Source organism: Mesoplodon bidens, assembly GCF_964165515.1.
Source record: "Mesoplodon bidens genome assembly, chromosome: 8".
NCBI classification, from domain to species: Eukaryota; Metazoa; Chordata; class Mammalia; order Artiodactyla; family Ziphiidae; genus Mesoplodon; species Mesoplodon bidens.
The window spans coordinates 32,518,325-32,544,881 of record NC_138165.1 but is presented as its reverse complement, the minus strand read 5'-3'; the positions used below and the strand labels follow the sequence as shown (position 1 = coordinate 32,544,881).

At 32.9% G+C, this 26,557-nt stretch overlaps 1 protein-coding gene across 1 annotated transcript in view; it reads right to left on the bottom strand.

Moving 5' to 3' along the window:
* Positions 1-26,557, bottom strand: part of SCN1A (sodium voltage-gated channel alpha subunit 1) — a gene marked incomplete at both ends in the record, with an annotated part of 86,258 nt that overhangs the window by 11,878 nt on the left and 47,823 nt on the right. Inside the window, 5 exons of the mRNA XM_081241748.1 lie at positions 1,114-1,395; positions 8,253-8,375; positions 12,136-12,309; positions 14,092-14,246; positions 16,038-16,158. Coding sequence (XP_081097874.1) covers positions 1,114-1,395; positions 8,253-8,375; positions 12,136-12,309; positions 14,092-14,246; positions 16,038-16,158 — 855 coding nt within the window. The remainder of the gene's footprint in view (positions 1-1,113; positions 1,396-8,252; positions 8,376-12,135; positions 12,310-14,091; positions 14,247-16,037; positions 16,159-26,557) is intronic.

The window sequence follows — 26,557 nt, the reverse complement described above, 5'->3', positions numbered from 1 at the left end:
AATATTTAAAGAAATCATACTTGCCATATTATAAAAATCTCTATTTTAATTGCATAAGCATTCAAAGTCAGAAACATCTACAAGAGAAATAAGAATTTCTAACAAGAAGGTGGAAAGAACTTGTAAAAGAATCACAGTACTGACACCTCTGAAAGAGATGCAGGAGGATTTTGACCAGTCCAGGTTTGTTTGCTTGCTTAATCTCCTGGCTGAACAATTGAAAACACAACCCTGGTGAAACAAAATAGATTTCTTCCCTAAAGACTCTGCAGAACCACAGGAAAGAACTTATGCAGTTTTTTTCTTTTTTTTAAAGATGAGTTTTCAGTGGCCAAAATAGAACAGTATTTTTACAATGTTTTTCAAACGACCTAGACTCTGTTTTTACCCACTGCTCTCTTGTGATGCAGCTGCAGTCAGAAGCAGCATCAAATGAAAATGTTTAAGAGGCTACCATCTTTTACATTTTTATAAATTGTGAACTATTTTTCTGTCTTAAAGACCCAGTAGTGAAAACATCAATATTTAGAGAAAAAAAAAAGACTTAAGTAATTGTACTGAAGGCCATTCGGGGTGAGACAACAGCTGCTTGTGTTTGATTTCTGTGTCTGAGTGTTACCTGGTATGAGGATCTAAACCTAAAACCTAAATATCATTCCCCAGTCTTCAATCCAAATGATACAACTCAGTAGCAGTTAATTTAATTCCCACCAATTTGTTACAATCCAATCAGGTGTGTTAAGGGTGTATGTTTGGGGGGAGGGGGTGATCCATCAGTGAAACAAGCTTTCCAATTGCAATAGGAAAAATAATAGCAAATTTATTGATTTATTAATCAACTTGTTCACATGGGAAGAGAGAGTAATATGAGAAGAAAAAAAGACCTTTGGAAAGAACTAAAACACCTGGCCACTATCAACTATGTCTGCACTGTTTAAATATACTGACATTTCCACCCATCTGGGTTCATGAACTTGTACTAATAAATCAAAATTAGAAAAAAGGAAATATGTTATCAACTTTCTTCTTAGTAACTAAATAATAGCTGTATGTCATTACTTTGTTATTATTCCAAACAATAAACACATTTCAGAGAAAAGAGTGTTCACTTACAACTTGAAGCAAAGAGAGATACCCAAATCCTACATTATCAAAGTTTACTTTCACATTTTTCCATCGGGCAGTCTCATTTCTTTCTATTAGTATTAGGCAATCAGAATGATTATTCACTTCGCTGATGTCAAACATGTCACCAGTTGTGGTGTTAACACAGTGGTAGAATTTGCCAGCAAACAAATTTACGCCCATGATGCTGAAAATCAGCCAGAATATAAGACAAACCAGAAGCACATTCATGATGGATGGAATTGCTCCTAAAAGGGCATTCACAACCACCTAATACACAAATGGAAAAAAAGAAAAGTCAGAATTCTTGTTGGTTAAAAGAAAAGACATTCCCCTAGTAATCTTTAGTCATTCTTTTTTTTTTTTTACTATCAAGATTATTCTAAGATATTTAAAAGCAAAGTAAAAATGTCTTAAAATGAAATACATTCTTTCATAAGCAATACATTTAGGGAAATGAATTTAGATAATATATCAAAGATAAAAAGGTTTTTAAAAAGACAGGAGAAAGTACTGAAAGGTTAAAGGGAAAACAAAATCAGAGGAATTTGCTGTCAGGTGAAGTCAGAAAATTTTTTATTAGAAAAAGTAAGAATTCCTAACAGAGAAAATTAACTCATTAAAAAAGGCAGTATATTAAAGAATGAAACTAAAATGTTGGGACAAGAGTTGATTTGACTGATATATTTTACTAAACTAAAAATTCAGATGTATAAATACAAAAAATTATTAAATACCTAATATAATTTTGTCCTTAATTATTCATGCATTGCTATGACTAATAATTTTTGCATAAGAAGCAAGACAATTTAGCATTATGTATTTCATTAGATCATCACATCGTTTATTTCAAGCTCCAGTCATATCAGTTGTTTCATTTACCGAGTTTAATTTGATAAACTTATTTTAAATGAAACATAGTAGAAATCAGTTTCTTAGGAAAATAAGAAAAGGAGGGATGCCATTTTTGGGATGATAGCTCCTAAATCTGATGTGATTATATCAAGTTCTGTACTAAATAATTAGCTACTTTTTTTTTTAATGGAAGCATTTTTGCCGCTCTTATCTTTATTCCTGGACCACAAATTAAAACTCTGAGTTTTTATATTTAGCAACACTGTAGGGAGGACTGTCCTTGCTTCCTTCTCTACAGTTCCCATTGGAGATGCACATGAGTAGCTGAGAGATAAAGACAGGCCCTAAAATGCTCCTAAGTGGCAGATGATGCCTCAGACTTGAACATTCATAGCTAAGTTGAATTCTACATGTGTACCTCTAGGATTCTTGTCAATCTGAAAGTGGGCCAAAGGAAATAATAAAACCATTAATGACGAAGAGGGGAATGAGAATGAAAAAATGAAGTCAGTTGAATTATCTAGGCAGATCCAGATGATGTGAGCTATGCAGCCTACCAAGCTGACACATGACACCTCACCTTTATCTCATGTGGCCGTCTGCATTAATACAACTGCATGAATAAGTCTTTATTTTATACTTCACTTTAAATGTTTGGATACACTTAGATTTCTTTGGATTCAAGATATGAAACCTGAAATCAAGTTATTATTTATTTCCCTCCTTTTCCAAACATTTTGCCTACCATCCAGATTAAAAAGCTTTTTCTACTGTGTACACATAAAGCACATGTTAAAATGCAGGGTTTTTTGGGGTTTTTTTGTTTGTTTTTTACCTACAACATCCAATTTAGCCCATGAGCAGAACACTGGCTACCTACACCTATTTCTTGAATTCTTTTCACATCAATCTGTAAGTCTCACACTTTTTTCTTTCAAACTTTTCTCACCTCTATCACTTCTCCATTTTCATGATCGCCACCCTAGTTCTGACATCTGTTAGTACCTACTTGTACCATTTTCAGAGTCTTCCAATTTCCTCTTTCCTTTAATTCATATAAGATGAATTAATTTCCAACTCTCATTTAAAATTATTTAATGGCTTCCCACTGATTATCAAACATTTTCCTTACCTTGATGTTCAAATCACTCCTCAATCTACATTTCTAGTTTTAACTTCCTTAGCCACTTAGCCTTCATGCCAATCCAACTAATGTAATTACCATGTGCTAATAACATTACCAGAGAATTGAGATGCCCTTTCCTTTGAAATTCCTTGTCCAATACCTCCCCTTCTGAAACACTCTCTCTTCTCACAAGCTGTAGTTTAAGCAGCACTTCTGTCATGGAGCCTCACGTCACCTCTCAGTTTAGCCTCCAAAAGAGAGATGAGTGTTTTCTCTTTTGAATTCAAAAATCAGAATTCCTGCACTGGACAGGACTATAGAGATACTTTACTACTGCATTCTCATTTGGCAAATGAGAAAAATGAGCTAAGCTAGGTTAAGTTCAGAATGTAGACTAGAAATGGCATCTAGTGCTTCTTCTACTCGACCTCACTAATTTTCCTTAGAGTCACTCGTACTTATCCGGTACCCAGATTGCTCTGTGTTAGAGTTAATGAATGGCATTCCCATAATCTTGACAGATAGTAGGCTTTTTTTTTTAAATTTAAGACAAAAAATATATTTGTGAACTCTCCAAGCCTTTGAGTGCCTTGAATACAGGAATATAGCAGGTGCTTTGAATACAGGACTACAAAAATGGTGATTGAATGAATGAATGAAGTAAAGGTTAGCTTAGCATTTATTGATCAAAACATCATTTTTAAATGCTATTTCTGGATATGGGATGAGAATAAAGAGCTGAACACAAAATAATTTGGGGTTAGCTAATAAGTCTGAGGGGTTTCTTTTGAAACTGGGGATTGGATTTGCACTAAAATTAACTCTATGCAATTCATGATATAAGCAGCAGTGCCTTTCAAGATACATTTACAATGTTGGCATACATTTGGCCCAGAGAAAACGTTTATTTTTATGAAGATAAAAGGATTTACTATACAAAGGTCCATTCATACTTAAAATCTCATTAAATTAGGCAATGAAGGATGAGAGAAAGGATTGTCTTTTCCCAGGAGCCCCAAGCCCTTCCTTGGTTCAGCACAGAGGGAAGGGTATTAACTCCTTTCTGGCTCTAGGGAACTGCAGTAATTGGTTCCCAGGTGGTGAAGGCACTAGACAGAACTGGACTAAACAAGTTGGAAAGAACAAATTGAGGTTTCAGGCTGCATAAAAGGAGGTTCTAAGAAAGGAACTATCTTAATGAATTAATACTAGAGGTTGCTTCTCACAAATGTTTTGCAAAACGTCATCAAAATAGAATTTCTGTATTCTAGCACACAACTCACTCTTACAGAAACTCTTTCTGTCTCTGGTTCATTATCTGCTTTTTAAATAAATCAACATGAAATGAGGGATTGATAATTAAATATGCAAATTAATGTTGGGAATTTTGATACATGTAGAAATGTCCTCTTGTCTGAATGAATTGTCTTTGAACTTCAAATCAATACTACTCATGGATTGCAATGTTTCTTTAATCAAAATACTGAAAAACTATGTGAATAAAAACCAAAAGTAGGCAAAGTAGAAATCACACATTTTAAAGTATGAAGAAGAGTAATAGAGTCTTTTTTAAATCTAATGTCTGCATTTGTGTTGTGGGATTTAATTACAGTAATTATTTTTGAAAGATATGATACATTAATTATCCAAACAAAAATTCCAACTTTTTCTCTCCCTCAAAAATAAAAACTGTCCTCATTGCACATTATTCCCAAACTTTAAGAATAAACAAAATGTAGATTTATTTTTATTTATGTTTTCACTATGATATTTTCTAAGATACTAAAAGGTTAGTTGGGAGTGATGTAGTCTACGAAGTAAGTTTATGCATTAAATTCTATCTTAATACACATAATAAGATGTTTTATTTCTAGGTGGGTGTTCTAGTCTGTATAATTCAAATAAGTGGGTCCTTTCATATTTACTTTTCTTTATTTAAAACACAAATCACATGTGCTTACTCAACTCTTTCTTAATATATTTTTGCTTTGTTATATTTGAAAAATAACCCCTATAAACTTACACTTAATAAAGTATGAGAATGATCACACAATCAATACCAGTTTTATGAAACTTGGAATACTGCACCCTAGCATCTGCTCACACATGTCAACAAGGCAAGGAAGCCACTGCCGGTATCTTGATGTCAATTTTCAGGCCCCGGACCAAAGTAGAAAATAACAAGTGTTATTTTAAATGCCTCAAACAGCATCATCATCTTGATAAGTTAAAAACTTCACGCAACCATTCTAAACCAGGGTCCCCACCCCTCACCAATCAGATAATCTCCCCATAAATGGATAACTCAGTATACACACATCTAAATCATATTGAGTGAAACTTAAAAGATATCAGCAGTTGAGGTTCAAATCCACAGAGGGTAAATTCACAAAAGGTATTTTTCTCAAAAGAAAATTTAAGACAATTGAAAATAGGGGATTAGAATGTAAATACTGTATTTTCCTTACTGTGGTGTGATAGTACCCTTCCCAAGCCCTCCCTCATCCCACTAACACAAAGTCACAGTGAAAGGATGAAAGGAAGCAAAAGGGGTAATACAGTACCCATAATAAAGGGCTGAGGGGCGGAACCAGCGCTCCACCCCATCCAAGTTGGAGCAAGATTATCCTATATAAAATAGAAATATATAGTTTGTTATTAGTTAGAAATCTGATATGACAGAACATTTGGTGTTACTTTTTGTATATAATGCTCTCTGTCTGTTTACCTATCAATCATGTCTTGAGTTCTTTTGAAAAAGAAGGTATTTAAGATTTCCTAGACAAGGAAATTAAAAATACAAAATTTATTTTACTTAAGTTATCCATGACATCAATTCACTCAGTTCAATTTTACAAGTTGAAAATTTGGACTGGAAATTTGAAATACAATAAATGTTTCAAAGCTGTCAGCCAGAAATGTGCATAGAACATGCAAAACATAAAGGGCAGAGTGATGATAATTTATTTCTTAATTTCTAACTTCTTATCAAGCACATGCTTTATTTGGTAATGTTGCACTAAAGCACATGCTTTGAAGAAGTGACAAAACAAAAATAAAATGAGCCTGATTTACGCTTTGACATAGCTATTGTGATTTTATGCTGCTAGGGAAAAGAATAAAATGAGAGTTTCTGAATATATTCAAAGCTAACTTCCCAATTATAATCATCATTATTATTTCCATCCTCACCATCATCCATGATTATATTGTTTACAAAGTCAAAAATTGCAAATACCAGAAACAAAGGAACAAAAATAGAATAAATAATCAGGTTATTTTGTCTCTACAATGCCAAATACATGTTGAAATCATCAGCCATTTTAGGGTTGTATATATGCTGTCATTAAGAGGCAAGGACCATATTCATAAATCTGACAATTTAAACGATTAATTCATCTTCTATCAGCATCTATAAGGATTTTGTTTTTAAAACTCCAAGTTTCAAAAATTAGCCTCTCCTTATAATATAAAAAGCATTATTGATCAAAATTATAGATAAGGTTATTTCTGTAAAAATTAAAGGCCCACAGGGTCAATATTGTTATGGAAATAAGGTGTTAAATATGAAAATATCTGGCCATTTGACTCATGGATTTAATAAACTTCCAAAAGGTCAAATTTGAAATAATTACAACAGCTCCAAATGTTTAGCATTGTTCAGATTTCAGAAAACTTTTTGAATGCATTACTTTGATTTAGCAGAATCAATCAAATGTTTTCCAAAAAAATCAAAAAATGTTTAAGTAGAATGTATAAAAATTATATTTTTCTCCAGAACTGAAACTACCAGTCTAAAACAAAAGTGACATTTTAATTGGAAAATAAACTTAATTTTCACATATCCTGAAGAGAATTTCCAATAACATTTTAGTAAACTTTGAGGATCTCTGTGAGAAATAAAATAAGACCGTATTATATTGTGTTAAATTGTTTCTAGTGAGGAAACATTTTTTTATAGATGTTAGGGAAATTGCAGAAGTCTTCAATTGAAGATTTCATAAGACAGTCTTATGTTCTTAAAAGGTGACATTTATAATAAATTTTATTTTAGAAGAACGCATAAGGCTATCAACAAACTAGAAAATGCAAATGTAAGTCTACAATATAGCTTGGTTTCTGTAAACATAACGAAATCTTAGGCAGCAAAAGAGCAATGTTTTTTCTGTTGGAATCACACTTAGTTCAGCAGCTTTGTTTTAGTAAAAGGAAATTTGATTAAAACAAAGAAACTAAATTTTTATGTTATACATCTTATAGATTAATGCTTCATATTTTTAAAAAGGCATGGAAAATAACAAGTCAATAATGGCAAATTTTTTAACCTGTTATGAATCCTAGGGAATGCCATAATATTTCCTTAAAAGGAGTAATATAAAATTTTCTGTGACTCATATAAATGATATTTAAGTTATGGTTAATTTATGAATCATCTATGGTAATGAGTCAAAATTATATTTTCTATTCATTATGTTATAAAAGTTTAAATTCATTTTCATGAAAAATTGTGCAGATTTATATATAATCTTTAAGTTGATATTGCCATTTATATAAATTAAGAAGATTAATGCAGTTATAAATTGAAGCTATATTAACATAACTTAAAATTTTTTTAAAATTCAGTTAATATTTAATATCTACCCTTGAATACATTCAAATAACGCAAACTTTGGCATTGTACAGACAAAATTTTGACAATTAAAAATTTTTTTCCCTTACTCTTATATTTAGGCACATGTATGATTCATATTGTTTTCAATACAACTCATTAAGTACAGTTTAGACCACCACAAATGAGAAGCACATGATGTAGAGTTCACTTTAGTTGATTATCATCATCATTACACATAGTACTTTAATAGTGCATCTGTTTTTTTGTGTACAGGTTTGTAAGGAAACTCCCAAAATGGATTAGGAAATAAAGTCATTTTAATGAGCAAGGCAGATAAATGATATTATATCATTTCAAAGGAGGCCTAAGTTCTCTTGCATATCACCTAGAAGTAAATATGCAACAGATAAAAGGAAAAAGTAGCAATTTGCAAGGATTTGCCATTCCTTTTGCATGCATGAGTTTTCCTTTTTCAAAATTTACTTTAATAATTTTGGCTCTATACAATACTTCAGATTCTTTCATTTTCCTTACCCTCATCCCTTCAAAACGTGATAAGGCTCTTAGAGGTCTCAGAGCTCTTAGTGTCCTGAGAGATTTGATGGCGCCAAGTTCTGAGTAACCCAAGGCATTTGCTGTTAAACTGACCAATGAAACCTGCACACACACAAAAGTAAATAAATAGAATCATTGTCATTCAATTTGTAGTTACTATGTAATACAATAATTACAATTTAAAAAAATTTATTTTATTGAAGTATAGTTACTTACAACATTGTGGTAATTACAATTTTTGTTTATAATTACTCAGAAGATGAATGGCTACATATTTTCAGTAAACCTTTTAAAATTTTAAGGAAAAATTTTTAGTTTCATGCAAAGAAAGTAGCTTTCATGATGTTAATTAAAAACTAGTTGAATAAACAAATTAAATGCCATGTGATTTATTAACTACTCAGTTAGTTAGAAAACCTAAGTAAAAATTGATTTTAGAAAGGAAGAAGTCCAGGTATAGGAAAATGTCATTGATTATTCTTCCTTTCTTTTATTAAGTTGCTGCTGAATTTAGGGCTTTGTCAATGGTTAGTAATAAAATATAAAAACTGTTATTGTACCAGAAAAAGCAAGAAATATCTATCCTGTGTTGGTATTTTCAACTAATTATAACTGATACTCACAGAAATTAATGCCCTGTCATATTAATTTTGAGGTTGATTATTTGAAGATGAATTTTTGTTGTCTTGCTAATACTTTGTTTTCACTTATCTAAAGTTTATTTCTATGTAAATAATGTAACTTAAAACTAATTCCATCATGAAACTTACTCAAAATTTTTATACTAATCTAGAGCTTATGCCATGGTACTTGGTCCAAAATCGCCAGTCAATAAATGTTTACCAAATAAAGAAATAAATAAACTAACTTCATTTGCATGAAATATGCAACTAAAACTAAGAAATAAAAATTTTAGATGTGCAATTCTCTAAATAAAGACCAAAACTCTGCATCCAGAGTTAGAATTTCTTTGGTTTGAGAATAGCTGATATTGGATAGTTCCAAATACACTGGATACTATTTTTGCAAAATTTTCTATGTTTAAGTGTATTAAGTTGGCTTATGTTTAATATGCTTTTTAGTTTACTTGAGATGTGCTATAATTCCTTTTGTCTTTTTTTAGAGTGATACGCTGATCCTTATGAAATAATCAAAATAGAACTGTGAAAAATAAAAGTATTATTATTACAAAACTATAAAATTCCCTTCAGAATTATTTTCTTAAAATATTTCGGAAATGGCTATTAAAAACCAATTCGTAATAATAAATAAAATCATCATTCTTCCACTAAAAAATTCAGACATGGAATAAGCATAATAGAGAAAAGCAAAGCTCAGGAATTTTCAAAAGGATTAAATTATATTTAGATTTAAAGCATAGTGTGAAAAATTATGAGCAGTTGAAATATGATATAACTTCTAATGCTTGAAATCTCAAATATTAGAAACTTTTTCTCTTTGTGACATGCTGAAGCAATTATTCTTTTGAGGTTTCTTTCCTTTTTTTATTGAGGTATATTTGATTTACAATATTATATTAGTTTTAGTTGTACAACATAGTAGTTCAAAATTTTTATAGATTATACTCCATTTAAAGTTATTATAAATATTGGCTATATTCCCTGTGCTGTATAATACATCCCTGTAGCTTATTTATTTCATACATAGTAGTTTGTACCTTTTAATCCCCTACCCCTATTGTGCCCCTCCCCCATTCCCTCTCCCCACTGATAACCACTAGTTTGTTCTCTATATCTGTGAGTCTGTTTCTGTTCTGTTATATTGATTAGTTTGCTTTACTCTTAGATTCCACATATAAGTGATAACATACAGTATTTGTCTTTTCCTGTCTGACTTATTTCAGGTCCATCTGTGTTGTTGCATATGGGAAAATTTCATTCTTTTCTATGGCTGAGTAGCATTCTATTGTGTATATATGAATATATATATATATATATATATATATACACACACACATACACACACACACACACATATATATCATATCTTCTTTACCCATTCATCTGTTTGTTTGTTTTTTTACAGAATATTGGGTAGGAGTTAATTAATTAATTAATTTTTTTTGCTGTGTTGCATCTTCGTTTCTGTGCGAGGGCTTTCTCTAGTTGTGGCAAGCAGGGGCCACTCTTCATCACCGTGCGCGGGCCTCTCAGTATCGCGGCCTCTCTTGTTGCGGAGCACAAGCTCCAGACGTGCAGGCTCAGTAGTTGTGGCTCACGGGCCTAGTTGCTCCGCAGCATGTGGGATCCTCCCAGACCAGGGCTCAAACCTGTGTCCCCTGCATTAACAGGCAGATTCTCAACCACTGTGCCACCAGGGAAGACCCCATTCATCTGTTGATGGACACTTAGGTTGCTTCCATGTCTTTATATTATTATAAATAATACTGCTGTGAACATTGGGGTGCATGTACCTTTTCAAATTAGTGTTTTCATTTTCTCCGGATATATACCCAGGAGCGGAATTTCTGGATCATATGATAGTTCTATTTTTAGCTTTTTTAGAAACCTCCATACTGTTTTCCATAGTGGCTGCACCAATTTATATTCCCACCAACAGTGTACAAGGGTTCCCTTTTCTCTACATCCTCGCCAATATTTATTTGTGGTCTTTTTGAAGATAGACATTTTGAAAGGTGTGAGGTGATACCTCATTGTGGTTTTGATTTGCATTTCCCTGATTAGCAATGTTGAGCATCTTTTCATGTGCCTATTGGCCATCTGCATTTTCTCCTTGGAAAAAATTCTATTCAGTTCTGCCCATTTTTAATTTAGCTGCTTGTTTGTTTGATGCTGAGTTGTATGAGCTGTTTGTATATGTTGGATATGAACCCCTTATCACCCTTTTGAGGCTTTTTTCAATTCACTCATTTCATAGTAACACTGTTAAGCTTTTCAAATAGCTCTGGGTTTGCCTTTTTTCAGAATTAAAGAGATATAATATATATGCATGACCCTTAGTTCTAGAAATATTTTCTATAAGAAATCTGCATAGTTCTACTGAATTATCATCTTTGGGTAATAAAACTGTTGCCTATGAAGTTTGTAATATTTTGAACACACTTTTCTAAAACTGAAATTATTCCAAACTTATAACATATAACATGATGTTTACCTTTAAAAAATCTCAAAGGCAGCCACTTGTTTTGGGTAGATGAAATATTAATCATTAGGTTTACAAACTCTGTGAAGGGCTGTTGATACATTACAGGCTTGCTGCAAATCTATAGTTACACTGGGGAAACTCCCCATCACAGGATGAAGTAGAGTTTTTCCACTACACCCAGTACATCTTACTTCCTATAATGGAGTTATAATCTATATAATCTACTCTTTAAACATATCCTTTAAAAACTTTGAGAAGATCAAAAAGAATTTTTAAAAATTGACATTAGCTTCCACCATCATCACTGTTTATTGAATGTCTTTAACTCTGTATGCACTAATATCATCATTTTACAGAGTCAAAAGCCAAGTAAGTTACTCAGTGGCACACAGCCAATCAGTGGTGGGGCTGGGATTCAAGCTCGACTCTGTCTGATTCACAACGTAAATAATTTAAACATACCCTATTTCAACACTCTCCCTACAAAGTTCTGATACGTTTTTTCCCAGCTTTTTCTTCTAGATAACCACCACAAATCCCATCCCCCCGTGCTAAATCTGTATTAAATTAGCTTATTTCTTACAAAAACTACACTATTATTCAGTGAATTAGTTTAGCGTCTACTAAGTAGCATATCCTGTCAGTACAACAGAGTGATCAAAGATTCACTATTTTAGAATTAGTTTATAGATAAAACAAATTACCTTGAATGGAAGATAAAGAGGAGGATACTTACATCAACAATTAAGAAGTCTAGCCAACACCAGGCATTGGTGAAATATGTCTGATAGCCATATGCCACCCATTTTAGAAGCATTTCCAGAATGAAAATGTAAGTGAAAACCTTATCAGCATATTCCAACATTGTCTTGATCGTCTTTCGCTGATCAATATATATATCCTCAAATGCCTATAAAGAAAAGTTATGCATTTTAGCTTTCTGAAACTATTATGCTATTACAACTATTATAAGCTATTTTTTCTGACCACATATAAATATCTTTTCCTGATTTTATATATATGACACTTCATTGGAATAGGAGGGTAGAGGAAGAGTAGCTATCGCTGTCTTTTCTTTATCTCAAGGATCTTTTAATGAATCAGGAGAAAAGTTATGCTCTCTATTGATATAACTGGAAGGAAGAAGTAAAAGCATAACTCTAATGAATTAATTTGACTTGTTCAGGAAATAGTTCTTGATGTCATATCTTGATGCTGCTACCCTAACTTGAAGTTATTTATTCCTTTTGTTTCATATCTTTTGCTTCCTCCTGTTGGCTTTTTTAATTTTTATTTTTTGCCATAGAAAGGAGGTTGAAGAAATAAAAAGTGAAGGCTTATATTTTTCATAAAGCAGAAATTGTAATTGATCATCACATTGCCTACTTTTACTATACAGTTGAGTTTATTTGTTCCCTTTGTCCCCTTCATTCTGTTGATAATTTATATTTCTCAGCAAAGATATGGTGTGACAAGGATGGTAAGATGAAACTACTTCTCATTTAGACTCTAATATGTATTCTTCTTCTAATATGAACCTCACTTGATATTTTATATCTAAGTATATATTCATTTAAATGGTGAAAAACTATTTCTTGTCTAAAGTGGCATGTAGATAAAATTTATTTCATCAGAGAAATATGCAGAAAAATATAGGTCTGTGTTAGAATTATACACTTTTAAGTTAAAGAAAACTAAGTAATTGGGTTTCAATCAGGCAAGTTTTATCATCTTTCCATCCTTTAACTATCTATCTACTATCTATCTATCTATCTATCTATCTATCTATCTATCTACATCTATCTTATGGCTTAAGTAGTCTATTTGTGTCAGCATTTTCCTAAAATGCTATCTATATGCTATACTTTATATTTTTGTAAATGATTTTCATATAAATAGAAATTGATTCTGATGAACACTTTTATATAGAGAGAAACCAGTCCTTAAATAATCCCTTAGGCACGCTGCCCAATATTTATTGTTACCAATATCCATTGTTCTCTGAGTAGCATAAGAACAGTGGACCCAATTCAAAATGGACAGAGAAGTGGTTCCTAAGGACTTTTTGACTGTCCATAAAGAGATAATAATATCATTCATAAACAAAATTCATCAGAACTTAGAAGTTATATATACCCAATCACAGGACTTTACTGCAGTTGCCATGCTTACTTTCTTGTTAAAATATGAGTAATTAAATACTCATGTTCTTTGGTTATAACGAATAAACTAGGGGGACAAATTTGGGGGGGTACTTAATAATAAGCAAAAATTAATAAATAGCTTGTTAGAAGTATATGTATACCTAATAAAAGTAAATCCAGAACTGCATAGTTATACATTGTATATAGTCTGTAAGAATGAAGTGGGGTAATTAAAGATGCACTGGAGATGGGTAGAAGGGTGGGTGGGTGGGTATATGGGTGGATGGGTGTATGGATGGATGGGTGTATGAATGGATGGATATAGCGATGCACGTATGTTTAAGGAAGAAGACATAAATTGAGATAACAGTTTGGGGGTTATCAAACAGAGGCGATGGCTGATTCCACGGAAATGGATGTAGAATGAGGGTTCAGGAAAAATAATGCATTGGATAATAAAACAATGCTACAGAAAGGATTAATAAGTCATTAGTATTAGGTGATTCTAAGACTTGGCATTATAGCACCTTTGCTTAATATTCACTCACCAGAGCACCACTACTAAGGAGAATCATGAAAACAATGAAGGTCTCAAACCAGTTATGTTCAACTATTCGGAAACACGTTCTTCTCAGGTTCCACCATTGTTTTCCTCTCCCTTCCTCCACACTAATTTGACAACATTTGAATCTTTGTACACAGCCTGCAAGTATAATGTTCAAACAGGAGTAAGTAAATAACTTCTGCTGCTTCAATGATGTCCCGGATTCACCTTCTCATTGCTACTGCCATCTCTATCTTGCTAGGATAACTCTCTAAGCCTGGAGTAGTAAGAGCACATCTATTAGCAGAGTGAAGTTGTGAAAATTATTCAGCCTCTTTAAACGGTTCCCTGGATAATACCTGTTTTTTCTGACCCAACTGCTATTGTCCAAGAAAGAACGTTGTAAAGTACAAGTACATGTTAAGTAGCTTTGCCTTGTACTATATCATCCTATTGCACTTTGTTGAAGTCACTCTAGGAAAGGACTTCAAAGTGAAATTAATAATAAGCAGAAAATGTCCCTTTTAAAGAGGATGCAGAGTAATAATATTGTTCTCACCCAACAATGCTGTTTATCACTGTTTAGGTTCTCTTATGGTGCTCCTAGAAGAGTTTATATAATTTTCAAGATGAATTTAGTCCACTAAAATGTGATTTGCATAGTCCTGCTTTGATTTGGTGTTGCCTTCCCTATACTGCTTTCACTCACTCTAACAAGAATTAAATCAACAGGAACCATAATGGAAAAGAATATAAAAAAGAATGTATATATATAAAGCTGAATCACTTTGTTGTACAGCAGAAATTAATACAACATTGTAAATCAACTATACTCCAATAAAAAAATAAAATTAAAAAAACAATTAAATCAAGAGAAATTTGTGAGCACCTTTGTAATCACCATAGAGGATATTTTTAAAAAAAGAAAAAAGAAAAAGAGAAAAAATGTAAAAAGGTACAGAACATGGACTTGCCCCCAGAAAACCTACAATCTGGTTTTTAAGAACAGATATAAACAAAAGAACCCTGCCTCAAGTCAAAAAAAAAAAAATCAGGTATGCTTGAAGAAAAGGGAGAAAGGAGGGGAAGGGAAAGAAGGGAAGCAAGGAAGAAAGCCAGTAAAGATACATATAACAGTTCAAAAGAGAAAGAGAAGAACCCTCATAAGATAATACATGATTAGTTATCAGGTGAATTAAAGTGTATCTTTATTTATAGCTGTTCAGAGGAATAAGAAGTTTTTTCCACCATGGTTGGATGAAGGTAGTTCTGAGGACTTTGAGTGATGTGTATAATTTATACAGGAAAAGATGGAGAAGATATATATCAGGCCTATGAGGAAAAAAAATCACAAAATAGAGAATATGCAAATATATTCATATCTTCAAAACTCAAATTCCCAAGAAACTCAGACCATGGGAAATACTAATTATGGAGAAAACAAAGCTCTTAGACTTATTGTCCATATTGTGCCAGGCTAAACTAGACACTGTGCAGGAATCAGGTATTGGGCAGTGCTTATTTCCTGTTTCACCCAGCAAGCGCTGGAAAATAATGATTTTGTTAAAAAAATATGTTTGAGCATTTGCAACTCATTTGACTTTAATAGCTAAAAAATTATTTCTAAAGTAAATTTTGTGTATGAGAATTTTGACTAGTGTTTAAGATGCCAACTTATTGTGAAATCACCATTTTATTTGAAATATTATAAATTAGTCATTAGTTCTGATTACATTAAAATATTTTTTCTCCATGTTCATGGTCCCTTACACATAATAGGCAGATATAACCAAAACATAACGTGAGATTTTAAATCTGTTGGCATATAAGAGGTAAGTGAAATAGATGGACTACAAAGTTCTATTCTGAGTGGTCCATTTTGGGTGATCAACAGCTAAAAAAAACTGCACTCTATAAAGGGAAGATTAACATGAAGATCATGTTCTTTACCTTCAGTGAAACAGGCTTCAGGTTCAAGGGTTTCCTCAGGTTCCACTACAGGCTGTTCCTCGGCAGGTGCTCCAATGTCTACAGTGCTGCCTTCGGATGAGCTACTGCTTTCATTAAGTTTCTGAGCATGAGATGGACATAAAAAGTAAATCACTTTAATTTTGGTACCTAAGAAATAGCCTAGCAAAAAAGGATTAGTACAATGAACTGATTCTGGATTCTCCTTGAAATGAAGAGATTTTAAGATTAGAGCAAAAAAAATGATTGAATAAGAAGGGGAAATAAGGAAATCATCTATGGTAACTCCTTTACCATAATGTGCAATGTATGAAGTCAAACTGCTATGTTATGAAGTTACAAACGGCCATCAGAAACATTTACTAAGCAAACCACTGTCCTATGAAATAGAGAAGCCCCAGAGGGAGGGGTGGGAGAGGGAAAGTTAGTGATAATCATTATCACTTTACAAATGATAAAATTAAGGTTTAGACAGGTTAAGTAACTTGTCTAATGTCATATAACCAACAAGTGAGAAAGCCAAGATTTGATAGAATTATTCCTGAGCCCAAAGCCCATGCTCTGACTTCTGTGCCACCACACTGTTTCTGAAATAAAAGAAACAGTGTATTCACATGCTTATAATTCTTCCATCAATTTAAAAGTGGAAATAATCCATAGAAAAACTATCAAGATGAGTCTAACAGATGAAGAGAATCTACCATTCAATCTTGAAGTGAAACACAAAAACAAAAACAAAGGCACCTTGTTTATAACATAAACCAATAATGGAATTTTACATAATACATATATTCAGTGTCTTCATGAAAATTATTTCATCAGATGCAAAAAACTAACATTTGGGTATGTGTAGACATGAGTTCTATTTAATCTTTGTTTACAGTAATTATGCCAAATGAATTATATACTTGTTATAAAGCAAATGTCATAATAGTAACTTAAGCACAAGCAATAATAAAACATTTTGGTATAATATTACTTTAACTCACAGAGAAATTTTTTTAAAATACTGTTTGAAAAGTCTTTAACATTTCTGGACAAACCTAGCTTTTGCTTATCACAGTTCTTCACACCTAGTGCTAAATATCAAGCTCCATATCAAACTTTGTATCCATTACTAAATATCATTATTGGTAACCCAGATTTCAGTTTTCCAATTAGCAACTGTGAGTACTGATGTGAACCTAAAATAATATAAAATTAATTTGTTTATGTCTACTTATTGCCTCCCTAAATATCCTCCCCTGATGTGGCTTGCCTAGATGATGATAAAATAAATTGATACCTTTTTTAATGTATAGTTACTCCAGGTCTTACTGGGTCAGACTTTCTCCAGATGAGAGCTGTTGCCAATATAACCAACTTTATTCTTAAGAATATTCTTTAAAATTATCTATTCTTGTCTTATAACCCAACTTTGTAATATGTTACCAGTTACTCTACTTCTAAGCATATTTTCCCTTTAATGCATACAGTTGGGAATCAATCTACATTTTTGAAATTTTAAAAGGATATAAAAGATGATTAAATGCCCATTATTAGTACTCAGTTGGAAGATGTGCTCCTGGAAAGTTCCCAGGTATAGACAAGTGATCCTCTAGATGTTTACAAATTAATTTCCAAACACATCTTAAGCAATGTAAGTATATTCCATGATCCGCCTGGACTATGGCAGGAAAGTAGAAGTGTGCCTAGTGTCACTTAAACTCAGCATGCTCTTAATTAAAGGCGTCTTTTTTTTTCCTATCCTAAACCTACTTTTTAAACCAAGTTCCTGATTCTGATTCTTTGCAATATCATTCTTTCAGCACCTAGACTCAAATCTCCTTGTCTTATTCATTTCAAATATTGACAGTAAAGTCATTTAATTCTACCTTTGAAATAACTCTTCTCTCAGTTTCATCTTCCAAATTCTTATGAACTCTCTGTTGACTACTGTCACTTGTTTTTTGGCAGCTATAAATAATAAGTTCATCCTTATTCTCGCCTCACCTAATTCTAGACCTTTGTGGAACACAAAGCCTGACTTATGCTACATGCCCAATAAATATTTGGTAAATGAATGAATACCTCTGTTTCAGATATTACTACCAAATGAAATTTCTGTCTCCAACTTAGCTTTCTAACCAAATTTCACAAATACATCTTTCACAGAAGCTGTCCTTTAGTCAAGGTGAACTTCTTAATGTTCTCTGGCTTTTGCTTATAGTGGCTTTTGCCCATCATTGTGGAAGAAGAATAATTACTCTCTCATCTTCACCACTTTATCGGCACAATTCTTTTGGCACATACTTCTTTTTATTTAGCCCACCTCCATACTAACTGACTTACCAAGCTAACAATGCTTGGCATTTTCTCTGTAGAACACAATGACTGATGCCGGTGGTGTGCTGATATTTTCTCAGGAGGTGGGCTACACTCTAGTACACCTGTGCATCTCTTCTTCCACCTGGTGAGTTGTGTACTTATCAAAAATAAGTTTTGTTTGTGTTCAAATCAACCTGTACTATTGTAAATTAATGTAACTACAGAATTTACTCTTGCATTTGATAAAATGAGTTTGAAAACAAAGTTAGTTATTGTATTCATAAAAACTAAGTTGAAATCATTGCATAAACTTAATAAAGACAAATCTCTCATACATATACAAACACATTAAAAAAACATTGTAAAATTAGGCGTGAATAATTATTTTTAAAAAGGGGTATCTAGGGACTTCCCTGGTGGTCTAGTGGGGGGCACAGGTTCAATCCCTGGTTGTGGAGCTAAGATCCCGCATGCCATGGGTGTGGCCAAAAAAATGGGGGGGATGTATCTGGGATATAAATTTCTGGAAGGATGCTAAATTCAGGTTGCCTTATAAGGTTCTTTAAAATCTTTGTCCTCTTTGAAAAACCTAAACTGGACTCATAGATGATGAATTACAGGTGTGGCTCATGCTAAAGTGATGATGCAGAACTGCAAACAATGAACCCAGACTGGAACAAGAAGCCCAAAGGCACATTTTAATGTAAGTATGTATCAATTTTCAAAATGAAGCAGTTTAATGTTTGGGATTGGAAGGAGTTTGTATACATTTCAGGAATGGGACATGATTACAGGTTCGACTTTTAAATTTAGTATTCCTATCTGGTTTAAATAACTCCCTAAAGCAACATTTTGCAAAAGAAGCCTGGTAAACCACATCCTTGCTGACCCCCTTGATAGACCCTGATTCTCACACTAGTGAGGGAAACCTGCCCCACCTTTGTCATACTGACATCAGATAAAATGACAAGTGAATGTTAGAAAGACCAAACCACAGGCAAGTAGGCTCAGGCCAGTTAAAATACTCTAGATAAATTATGCTAACCAGAGAAAAAAGTTACTGTTTTTTCTATAAGTCCATACATAATGTAAACAGATAGCATTAGTATGAAAAAGAAAAAACAAACACACAAAATGAAATAGATACAGAAGTGACTGAGCTGAAATGTGCCTAGGCAATGCACGGGAGGCAACAAGCATTTTGACTGATGAGCTAAATAAAGAACATTAATAAGTAAATTTAAAATTAAATAATTAATGTATTAAATAAAATAGCTTAAAATACATAAAAAATTAATAAATTGAACTCTAGCTTATTGAGTCATTGGCATCATCTTAGGATTCTGCTGACAACACTAAAGTTTGTGTGTTTTATTGATTTTTTTCCCCTAAGAACCATGTGCTATACTAATATCATCTGCTACATTGATAATTCATTAATTTCTCTTTATTTATGTTCCCTTTGTTTTGTTGTTCTTTTTCTAATTTCTCAAACTAAGTTCTTTGTCATGTTCTTTCATCCTTTCTTGATCATCCTTGTTAATAGTAAGACATTCAATGACTGCTTGGTCCAATTTCATAGATTTTGGAAGAAAAAGTTCTTAACTGTTTGGGAGGACATTTTTAATTTTTCAAGTGGTTATATTTTTTCTATCATTTTATTATTAATTTCTCATTTGACTGCATTGTGATTAGCTAATAACCCTATATGATATCTTCTATCTTGAATTTATTGGTATAATAGCCCTACAATGTCTGTTTGTTTGAATTTACTGAGACTTACTTTGAAATTTGTATAAAATATATCAATACCATGGGCCACTGAAAATAAGAATTCTCTGTACATATAATTTTTGAGATAACATACATTTATAACATTTTTGTTATTTATATTACTCAAATTATCAGTGTCCTTATTTAATTTTTCTTTGATTCATCACAGACTAAAAGAATGGTATTAAAACTCTCACAACCAATATACTTTTATCAATATATTCTTATATTTCTCATTGTTGAAATCAAAGATGATGCGGTTCTGAGTTCTTTATTTGGTTGGAGTAATAACACTATTACTCAAAAAGGGAAGAATTTTTAGATGTATGGAAAGAGTCCATCTCTATATTAGCACATGAGATATGAATTCAGATAAAATACTAAATAAATTGGATAACAGCAAAACTAAAACATTCTCAAATAAGTACTCGTATTGATTTAAAAACCAATAAGGACAATTAATTTTTCCTTTTTTTGTTCTTACATTGAAATATAATTTTATTTTGAAATTCACCATTCACATAATAAAGCAATTAGTTCTCATGGTCTTTGAGATTAATAGACTATTTAAATATCCATTTTAATGTCTATTAAGTCATTAATCAACCTTTAATTTACTAATTTCCAAATGAGCTAGTTCATTTAAAAATATGTATATTTTCACATGTAACTCTCAATAGCTCAATTTCTGTAAGGACTTATATTGTCCATGTATTTTTGGCAGGCTGACAATAAGTGAGCAGAGAGAATGCAGGAACCACAGTGTATCTGAAGCATCCACTTTGCCTTGTACATCAGGGCATTCAATAACCACTTAATAACTACAACCCTGATGGGAAGAGCATTTTTCCTCCTCAATGGATTTATGCAACATTTCATGCTTTTTAAAAATATTCTGTACTATAGTAAATGATTTTGACCTTGAGGGTGAAGCGAAACAAAGGAAAGCAAATACTACACTCCACAATATTTCTTTGAGTAAGTGATTAAATGGTTTTTTTTGTTGTTGTTCTCGACTTGATCTTAGGATGTTTATACTTTTATTTCAGACTTGGTTTGTTACAGGAAGCTTATTTATAGAGTTTACTAGAAGTTCAATTTATAATGTGATAAAAATATTTAAAAATAAATCTGGAATTTAAGGGTTAAAAGGATACAGAATATGTGTGTATATATGTGTATACACATATACATTTTTTATTTCTGAAAAAATACATATTTTAAAAGCTACACATATACTATTTTAAAGGTGGAAATTTTACTGTTTTATATATATATATATATATATACATATTAACATATATATTTAAGATATATATATCTTAAATCATACATAGTTGAGATGCCAACGACCTTAAAAATATTAGTATTAATATTTCATTGTATACACTGTGCATTAGTAAATATTTCTAGTGTACACTAAGCATATTAAAAATTAAAATGACTTCTATTAAAAACTCTCAGCAAGGCAAAAATATAATATCAAAGGAACAGACTCTGTACTGAGATTTAGCATTTCCACAGAGCACTTAGAAAAGTCAAATATTAACTCATTAATTCCCATATCATCCCTACAACTCAGATGATTTCTTCATCGAGCTTTACATTGGAATGACAATCTTTGGTGGATTATTCATATTTAATAAATATAAAATTTTCTTTTTAGTTGTGAAATCTACTGTTATTCAAACACTTGCCTAAGGTAGGGGTAAAGGTGAAGAAATACAGCTCTGATATACTCTGAATTCTGCTTTAAAGTATGTCAAAAGTGAATTTTTATATAGATGATTAGCTATAAAGGAACAAAGGAGGTATAACCTCTCATCACATAATGGGCCAAGAGAAAATTATTGCAATTGCAAATGAATTAGAAGCAAAAAATTGCAAAATTGCATTTATAATTCCCAAGCTAGAAAGCAAAATTGTAAACCAAATAATTTCCATTGTTAAATTTATTTTGCTGAATGAGTGCAGAATCTCTAATATTCTTTTGACATTAATTTTTAATGTTAAATGATAACATATTTAACAAATATTTTTAAAGTGTCTACTGGATAGGGGAACTGTATAACTACAGTGAAAGGGTGCAGAGTTCTCTTTTGAGTCAGACAAGCTTGGGTTTGAATCACAACGACTGGTTTTATGGACTTTAGGCAATTATCTTGACCTCCATAAGCTGAAGTTTCTAATTTGTAGAATGATCCCTACTTTACATGGTTGTCATAAGGATTGAACAAGATAACACGTGGAATATGTCATTTGCTTACTGGATACATGGCAACAATTTCCGTAACAGTTATAGTTTATAATATGTGTAATTGCTGATATTTGATCTTTTCAGCTAAAAAATATTAGTATATGCTAAACATCAAAATTAGGACCTGAAAAAATAAAATAGTGAATATAATAGGCCCAGTACCTAATGGGCTCAAAATAAGACAAGACAAGCAACAACTGCTACACACTATGATAGGGTAGGTATAGGGTATTTTGAGAGCATCACCTAACTCAGTCTAAGAAGAACAGGGTAGAAAAAAGTGACATTTGGGGCCAGAAGGATGAGTTGGGGTGGGAGTGAGTCAGGTGAAGAAATATGGGGTAAGAGAATATCCCAGATAGAGGGAACAGGAATGAAGATCAGAACCTGATAAAGCATGAGGAGTTTTAGGAAACAAAAGATCAGTGTAGTTGGCTGGGGAGGGGTGGGAAGTACTATTACATGAGGCTGGAAAGGTCAGTAATGGTCACTTTTGCATGGACTTGTAGGCCATGTTAAGAAGTATAGATTGGGAGCAATGGGCAGCTCCTGAAAGGTTAGAAAGCCTAGAGAGCTATGGCCAGATTTACCTTTTAGAAAGACCACTTATCATTATGTGGGAACTGGACTAGTGAGGAGAATATGAATGTGGGGGCCCTTTTTGGAGGCTGTAGCAGTAAAACTGAGAGATGATGGAGGTCTGACATCGGGTGGAGGTGGTGGGGATGCAGAGTAGATAAAGACAAGGTAGCATTGGTTGTACCTGGTGATCAATTAGGTGTAATAAGGGAGAGGGAGTTTGGGTATCCGTTGGCTAGATGGTAGTACTCTTCATGGAGAGTAGTTGCCATCTCACAGGGATCATGGTCCTGAGGAACTATACAGCTCAAAACAAGGAAATAGGCAAGGGCTGAAGGGACACTCCCAGTCAATACCCAGATGGGATTCTACAAAGTGTTCCCTGAGCATCTGTCAGGCAATGATAGGAAAATTCTGACTGTTTTCTTTTCTCCTCCATCTTCCTTCCTCCCTGCCCTCTCCCCAGGGAGGAGAAGCTTTATTAAAGATTAAGCTGCTAACTTAATTTGACTTAGGAATAGGCTTGCTTAGCTTATTCTATCTGTACACTTTCAAAAAATATAACTGATAAAAATGTATTCAGGAAAAGTAAGATTAACTTACATGATGCCAATTAACATTGATCAAGCACCTCATTTGTGCCAGGTACAGTGCTAGTTACTAGAAGTACAAAGGTGTATATGACCACAGTTCTTGTTCTCAAGTTGCTCACAAGATTAGTAAGTAGGATAGACAGATACACAACAGAGAAATAGAGTGCAATGTAGACATTTCATGTTATGCAGGTAGTAATTCCACTTAGGGGAGTCTCAGAGCCTTGCCCAGAATAAGAATTGCTAGGTATCATGAGCAACAAACAACAATATGTTTGAGTGAATAAACTGACAGTGTCTTGAAAGACAACTCAAAGTTCCTTTTTTTGTTTTGCTAGATTTTTCAGAGAATGACAGGGATAAGAAGAGAATTTCTAATAAGAAATTATGGAGTCAAAAGGTATAAACTTCATGGAACTATGTGATTAGAACCGAAATAAGTCAAGAGATATTAGACTGAAATAGGTGAAATAGATTTTCTCAAGACCATCAAGTTGCTCATGATAAAGACTGCCCTTCTCCCCGCCATGGAAATGTGTTTCAGATGGTAATTCTATTGATATTGGTGAAATAATAGGATGAGGAGGGGGGGGATGGTCAAGATTGGAAACAGATTTAGGAGATAAAATCTACAGGATTTGGCAGCAAATTTGATGAGGGGCTTCCAGTTAGAGAAGTTGAGAAGGACTTCAGGCTTCTTGTAAGCTATTTGAGAAGGAGACCATATGGTTGGGAGGAAAGTAGCTTGGACTTTTGTAAGCCAGGGAATGATGAATCTTAAAGAATTAGGAAATGATGCAGATATCAAGTAAAATAGGGCCACTGAATTTGGCAATTAAGAGAACACTGGTGATTTTTGAGAGAGAAAAGTAAAGGTGGAAACCAGAGATGATGCTTTAAGATGACTGAGCAGTGGAAATGGGAGACAGCAAGCACGTTATCTTTGAAAGAAGATCAGCAATGAATTCAAGGAAGAAATTACAAAAGAAACTTAAGAAAGGGATAAAATCAAAGGAATAACTTTTTTTTTTTTTTTTTTTTTTTACTGTTAGATTCTATTTATGTAAATTTGAGAATGGGAAAACTACAGTCACTGGAAGCAAATCATCATATCACTTTTTTTTTTTAATTAGTTTCTGCTTTATAACAAAGTGAATCAGTCATACATATACATCTGTTCCCACATCCCTTCCCTCATGCATCTCCCTCCCTCCCACCCTCCCCATCCCACCCCTCCAGGAATAACTTTTAAAATTTACATGATTTTATTTTATTTTAGAATGAGAGAGTCTTGACCATTTAAACAAGCTTGTGGTAAGGGCTTAGAGAGAAGAAGAAACTGTAATACAAGATGGAGGCAAAACCTGCCGTATCAGAGACCATGAGGTAAAGAGACAGTATAGATAAAAAGTGTGGAGGCATATATACCTATCTCCCAGTAGATTCTTTTTTTTATGTCTACCAGTTTATTAAAAGATATGATAAAGGATACAGATGAAAAACCAGATAAAGAAATACATAGGGTAACTTTGTTATAAAGCAGAAACTAATTAAAAAATTTAAAAAAAAAAAAAAAAAAAAGAAATACATAGGGCAGGGTCTGGTAGGGTCCTGAGCATAGGAGCTTCCATCCCCATGGAGTTGAGGTGCGTCACCCTCCCGGTCCCAGTAGATTCTTAATATCCCCAGATATGTTGTCTGACATTTTTCTACAGGGAAAATTGTTATCATGATGTTCGTAAACTTGGATATTTGCAAAAGTCTTGGTATATATCCATTTGATTCAAGATTAATCAACGACTTCCTATTCTTATTTCTTTATTTAACACACATTTACTTACTATATGCTAGGCACTGTGATGGATGTGGGCCATACTGTGTTATATGAAATAAGCTTAATTCCTGTTCTTATGCACATTTTAAAACTGACTATTGTTTACATAAGGCATTCACTGTAGACCTTTATGTGGTAGCACAAATTTAATTTGCTGATATTCAGCAATGTACAACAGGTTGAAAATTATCATGTGTTCTTCAATCTATATCATGTACAGTAAAGATAAAAGTATTAAATGAGAAAATATCGGCAAAGCAGTAAGTAAATATTATTTTAACACAGGTAATATCATTGGAAGGACAAATGGGATCTAGAATTAACTATTCATTACGCATTTATTCATTCATTTAATAAACATTTTTTATGTGCTGCGGACTTAAGGTGAGTAAGACATGGTTGGTGTTTTCCCTGTTCTCAAAGACTTCATAAGCTAATGATGTAACCATAGAAATGCTTCCTAATTATTTGGAAGATTCTTATAGGTAGAATTAAACTCAGAAGGTTATCTTCCTAAAGCACAACTTTGAGTAACCATAGTTTCTAAGAATAAGCGCTCTGTAATTAGGAGAACTCCACAGGTCAGAAGCAGATCAGTCTAAATTACAGGCCAGCAGAGGAGGGAAAGGTCCCTCCAGGACTGAGGGAGACTGAGATTCTCCTGGCTATACCATTAACCTGTGCCCAGTGATGAGGGCTTGGTAGTCAACACCAACTCTACAGTGGATACCTATTCTTAGGTCTTCAATAAACAGTGTCATTCATTTCAAATAGAGGTCAGAGATAGTACCCTTTTAGACATTGTTAAGGAAATTTAATGTAACGGTTCAGAACATACACTGTAACTGACAGCCTGGATTCTAGGTCAGGATCAATCCTTACTATTTGTGTGACTTTGGCAAGCTACTTAAACTCTTTGAGTTCTATTTCCTTATCTGTAAGTTTGGAATAATAGTATCTGTCTCATGGTGTGAAGACTGAGTGACATAACACTACATGTAAAGCCCTATAAACAGTGCTTTGCCCATGGTGAGCATCCAACAAATGATATCTGTTACTAACATGAACTGTATACAAAGACTCGAATGACATTTTTACTCACTCTGGAGTTCACTCATTGCAAAAACAAGTGTATTTTTTCCTAACTACTTTAATAATA